Source organism: Triticum dicoccoides, chromosome 4B, assembly GCF_002162155.2.
Source record: "Triticum dicoccoides isolate Atlit2015 ecotype Zavitan chromosome 4B, WEW_v2.0, whole genome shotgun sequence".
NCBI lineage: Eukaryota > Viridiplantae > Streptophyta > Magnoliopsida > Poales > Poaceae > Triticum > Triticum dicoccoides.
The window spans coordinates 203,809,465-203,815,595 of NC_041387.1; the positions used below are offsets into that span (position 1 = coordinate 203,809,465).

Sequence of the window (6,131 nt, forward strand, 5' to 3'; positions counted from 1 at the left end):
GGGGAATAGCACAAAACGGGACTTTATTAGAGTTAAATGAATAATCAAATATTTGATGAATGACATTTGAAATTACAGGTTTCATGTAAATGGTGGAGTACTACCAAGCTATATATGTACTCCAAAGCTCCATGTTTCCGCTGGAGCACAAGTGGGATTCCGTTACACATTCGCCTTTTTGTATGTACTCCCTCGACGTTCCTTTAGTACTCCCTCCGTCCCAAAATAAGTGTCTCAACTTTGTACTAGCTCTAGTATAAATTTGTACTAAGCTCAAGACACTTATTTTAGGACGGAGGGAGTACAACTTTAGTACAAAGTAAAGTTGTACTAAAGGAGTGTCAATTAATTTAGATCGGAAGGAGTAACTCTTTTCCTAGCCTGATTAGGGAATGACTCTAGCAAAAACAAGGCCTTCTATTTTACTCACATGTATGCACAATTCTTTTGGTACAATGCTACTTGTTGTAATCCAAATATGTCATAAATTTACCTGAGAATTTCCCAGAGTAAGGCTCTGTACTTTGAACTTTGAACTCAACCCACAACCAACAAAACAAGCTATTTGTCTATAGTAAACTCACATGACTTGACATCTATTACCTCCGTCCCAAATTACTTGTCTTTGTCTAGATACGGATGTTTTTGTTTGTTTTTCTTTTTTGCGGGGAAAAAAATATCTGTATCTAGACAAAGACAAGTAATTTGGTACGGATGTATCTAACACTAAAACGTTTCTAGAAACATCCGTAGCTAGACAAATCTAAGACAACCTTTTTAGGACGGAGGGAGTACAATTATGTCGAGTTGTTGAACCAATTTGTTGGACTATATAGGTTACCTTCTCCTTGGGAATCTTAATGCAGTTCCTTCTACTCCCTCCGTTCCTAAATATTTGTCTTTCTAGAGATTTCAACAAGTGATATATGTAGCAGTAGTTGTTAGAAAAAGCATTCCTATCTTCTGCTCAAGAAAAGACAATCCATCCGGTTGGGTTAACTTCGGTTTTTCTACAAAATATTGCTAATTACCGGTTCTAAAATAGTTTCATTTCCTGTTGCAGTGTTCAGGGTTATCAAGCAGGGGTTAGCCGTTTGCTTCAAGCTGCTTCAGAGGACATCGCCGCGTGTTTGAGCCATGCCCATGTCTTCCACAATGCATGATTGGTACAGCAGGATGTGCCCTGTTTTGCAGGCGCTTGCTGTCGATTCCTTCCGCTATATAGACTAAGACCATACATGATGCATGGTTTTTGTGAGGCGATGGACATTCTTTTGTATGCAACTAGAAACACTTCAAATGCTATCGTTGTTTGACGGACTTCCCCAGACTGTTGAGTTATGTTAGTTTTAATTGTATTTGATACCACAATTCCACTGAACAAAATCTTTTGGTTTAATCTCTGCAAAGATGGGTTTTATGCTATGGAGAAAGTGAAAAACTACTAGCACCAGCCATAATAAGGTTTTTGTGCATTAATTGAACAAAAGGCAGTATCTGAAAATAAACTTGCCTTATATCTATGCTGGTCTCATCTGGTTGAACACGTGGTGGTGCTGTGTACCCAGGCTTATATTGCTGCAGGGTACCATCAGAGCTTCAAATTAGTAAACAGGGATAGCAAGGGCACCATAAATGTGCACACTGGACAAATCAACGAGTATCCTACCAGAATATAACCATATCTGAAACATTTGAATCCATGAAAACAGCATCGAATTTCTCATTCTCTTAATGATTTCTTATTATCTACCATGGTAATTACCGGCAAAATTTAGGAAATACAGAATAAAAGATGATCTGGAAGAACAACATACGGACACTATATGAGAAAACTAGAAATGGAGCAGTTAAGTACCCCCAGCAAATCTTTTTTTTATTGCATGTCCACCTCATCGAACTTAAGAAAATCGAAGAAGAAAAAATAACTTCGCCCCTCCAGACAACAATCATTCATGGCAGTAATTCCTCCAGGTAGACAATACAGCAACTGCACATACTCATGCATGAGCAAATGAGACAGCATTTCTGGGTGGTGGCACATAAAGGCATAAAGCTCCATGGAGTGAGGCTTTCATGTGAGCATAAATAAGGCACACAACATGAAATGCTAAGTGGTGTCGCAGGGAAATTCTGGTGGAACTACTGTGACGCATGAAGTCAACAGGTCACAACACACGGAAAAAATTTAAGCGGGAAAACTGGGGTTGCCGTTCTGGATTGTGTGTAGATTAACATACTATTCAAAATTTGGATCAATACAAAGATGAAACATGTACAATTGGTGTGAAATGAGAAAAATACTAACCTCATGGCAAATTTCACATGTAATGTCTCCTTTCTCATTGCACCAGCGTTGCACACACGCTCTATGAGCATACTGTACATGAGAAATAGAACTGTCAACTAGATACTGCATAATTTGATAGATCAAACATACAAACATTTATATGATTTACAAGGATGAAAGTAGAACATAGATAGCTCAAGGTAAGGGCACGTACAATGGTTGATAAGATAGTCTTATCTTAAGTTTTGCATGTAATTTAGAGATGACAAAAAAACATGTCTACAATGGGTCATCTCTTAGCCTTATCTTCAATAACTAGTTATTCCTAAAAACATGGTGAGGCATATTATGCTAAGAGATCATCTCTTGTCTTTTCTTAAATAAGAGAAGTCAAGCCTTTTCTTATGGGTTCTCTCTCCTCCACCTCATCATTTATCCTACGTGGCAGTCCTAAGATAGTACCATTGTACATGCCCTAAGTTTTACATATATGATGTGCGTCTCCGCAAGCACAATAGGACAACATGCATACACGATTCATGTAACGGGATTCAGTTGACATACATAAGCAACACAAAAGATAAAGATGTAGGATCAGCAGTTCCAATGTCAATAAATCATCATTACAATAGATCTAAAAAGATTGAACTTGATAAATGACCCATAAACTGAACCAGAAAACACAGGGTTAAATTACTGGTGAGGCAATGATACGAAACAATGAAACATGTGGATGCAAAATCAACCACACAACTCGATGCTGCAAATATGTGAATGATCTGAAAGATCATGAGAACTAACGAAGATGCACTAGGTTGTAGGTATTATTGAGGCCAAGCCAGATAATTTCAGTAGCCTTTAACGCTCCCACTAGAAGAAGATATGCAGCATTAAGACTTAGAATAATTTAAGTGAAACAATCATGCTTTATTCTTGGTGTAGATTGTACGAATTTTGGCCTGCGAAACTATCATATATCTCATTGTCGCATGCTGCTTGGGAAGTTAGCGCCAAGGTAGCATCGGAACGACATAGTGGCAATACAAGCTTTGCATTGTTCGTCTCTTTTTACTCTACATACAGTACAGAAGATGAACATAGCTAGTCCCTTAATGATGTAAAACGGATTTTAAAGCTCCTTTATTCAAAGCCCGACAATGTTATAAACTTCACTGTCATGTAAGTTTCTCCATACAAGATCAAAGTCAGTTCTTTGTTAAGAAATAGATGGCAGGTCATCCAACTTGACCATGGCATGGCGCACCTTAGAGGAACATAAATGACATGACCCAACTGGACATAATTATAGGATGAGTCAAAACTTTTGATACATAGCGTTTTTCCAGTTAGTGTCCTTTAAAGGTGGATCCTTCCACTAAACTATTGCTGCCATATGGAAGAAAAAGAAAATACAAACATGATACTATCCTAAATATACACACAATCGGCTACTGCCTAGTAAATTTGAAACATATCGGAGCATACTTATAAACTATACCACATGTCAAAGGAAATGGCTGACACATGCTGAAATAAAGCACAAAAACTAAGGACCCCCACCATATGTGCAGTGCACAAACAACAAAACGCCTAGCAGTTTTCAGCCTTCCAGGAACATGAGAATCATATGCGAGATTTGAGAATAAGATTGGAGAGGACCCAAACCTTCAGACTGCCGTTGCACGTACACGGCTTCTCGAGATTCTTGATACTGTCCTCTTCCTGGCATATGCGGCACTCTGCAGCCTGGATGAGTGGCTCATCCTCGCCACCATCCTCCGCCATATCAACAACAGCCACCGACACAGCCTCAGATGGCTTCTCAGCAACGCCATCATCCTTGGTGTTCGCAAAACCGTCCACATTCACCACCACATGGTCCCCCATCCAAAACTCCCCTCAACAAATCGAACTCCTGTAACAAATGATCGCAACAATCGCAAGACGTTCAGATACTAGCAGAGACACAGTTGCAGGCCATAAAGCATGTATTGAAGTGACGGAACAGATAACAGTGACCAATATAGGGTGCAGCGGCGGTGATCAGTGCCTAAAAATGGAGAAAACAAGATGCGAATGGTACAGAAATCCCTCTTAAAAATCAACGGGTATACTCAAAATCAGGCAACTAGAGAGCACCATGTAAACCCTATCTCTGGCTGGCGTCTATACTGTTGCATTCTCACCTAACTCTGTCTGCCAAATCCAGGCCCTGACTACCAACCAAGTCCACGCACACCACACGATTCGACACGGCGGTGGAGAGCAATCCGATTTCCGGTGGACTGCACGAAGAAGGAAGGCGAAGGCGCGAGCGAACCGGAGCCCCCGCCAAGAGAGGGGGACATTCGCAGCGGACGGCTCGTCTGCCAGCAGGAGAGGTCGCCGGCTTCCACCAGCCCCCAACCCACACATCCACAACTACAACCACTAAATCAACCGCCGTGGCAGGTGAGGAGGGAGAGATGCCCCACACGCCGAATCGCCACCGGTCCCCCGGTGCAGCCGCAGATTTCGCACCGGAGCTAGAGAAAGGGGGGAAGGGATCGGAGGAGCAGGGCACGCACCTTGCCGGCGGCGGCGGCGTCGTCGAGGATGACCGTTCTCCTCTCTTGGTCCGGTGGGCTGAGTCTAGAGACGTCCTCCTCCTCTCGATGTCCAATTCGTTGGCTTCGGTCTGGTCGTCTAATCAACACGCGATTTCGCTCTCTTGGTTTTGCTGGTTCGCGAGGAAAGGGAAGAAAGAGTCAAGAGAAGGAAGCTGGTGGTAAGAGGGAGTAAAATATAGGAGTACTTAAATAATAAATTGATATTATATTACTATAAAATATTACGACACGATTGGCCGACGCGGTGGTCGAGGAGGGTAGGGACGCGCTCGCAACGGTCAAATATGGCGCGCCCATCGGCTACACGGACATCTCGCCGCCGTCTCGACGTCGGTCGTTATATGTCCGATGCTGATCCCACGTCTTGCTCCGGACCTTCTGGACGGGGCGACCGCTTTGCTGCCTATACTAATGGAAGTAGAAAATTTTCATATGTTCTTAGAGCAACTCCATCGCACCGATTCAAGCGGACGCATATTTTATTATTTTTTATTCGTTTGAGTTGGCTGTCCGCTCACCGTTCGTGTGTAGGACTGATGCATCCAGCCAGCCTACCCAATTCTCGTCCACGTAGAAAACAATTTAAACTTAAAAAGGCCCTCGATAAAAGATCGTGCCATCGCTTAGAGTTGATGCCGGCGGCCAGTACCGGCGGCAGACATACATGCCAAATTCCAAAAAACACTGCACAGTTTAAGTTGGCGCACTTGCAAGCGGCGGACACGTATGTCAGCACAAAAAAGATGGGAGTTCAACCACGCCATCTTGGTCTTGGTCATGCCAGCATACAAAAAAGATAGCGCTCTTCACCGTAGATTAATCATCAAGTTTGAGCATGTCGGCCTGCATCTTCTCAAAACAAGGCTTCTTTCTCGGGAACACCGTGTTGTTCACCTTCATGATCTTCACCCCTTTCAACATACAAGTGAGCGCCACTTCTTTTGCTTTGATAGCCTCTATCTCGAGCATCTTGGCTTGCATCTCCGCCTCCATCTCGAGCTTCTTCCTTTGTATCTCCATTTAGGCCTTCATTTGTTCTTCTTTCTCTTGTTGTTGAGTAACGTTATTGTATTAGGAAACATAGGTTAGACTAGGAAATATTCTGGCTTGCCTTGTACTCCAAATAGATCATGTACTCCTATATATATATACCCACGAGGCTCGAGCAATACAACAACTATTCCACAAGTCCCTCTCTCCCTTCTGACATGGTATCTATCGCAAGTCGATCC

At 42.5% G+C, this 6,131-nt stretch overlaps 1 protein-coding gene across 1 annotated transcript in view; it reads right to left on the bottom strand.

Annotated features, from left to right (window-relative positions):
• The window catches only part of LOC119295777, an 11,781-nt gene extending 6,725 nt beyond the window's left edge, over positions 1-5,056 (bottom strand). Inside the window, exons 1-4 of the mRNA XM_037574242.1 lie at positions 4,858-5,056; positions 3,956-4,205; positions 2,309-2,380; positions 1,514-1,578 (exon numbers count right to left, since the gene is read on the bottom strand). Of these exons, the coding sequence (XP_037430139.1) occupies positions 1,514-1,578; positions 2,309-2,380; positions 3,956-4,177 (359 nt within the window). The 5' untranslated portion in view covers positions 4,178-4,205; positions 4,858-5,056. The remainder of the gene's footprint in view (positions 1-1,513; positions 1,579-2,308; positions 2,381-3,955; positions 4,206-4,857) is intronic.
• Positions 5,057-6,131: the final 1,075 nt, after the last annotated feature.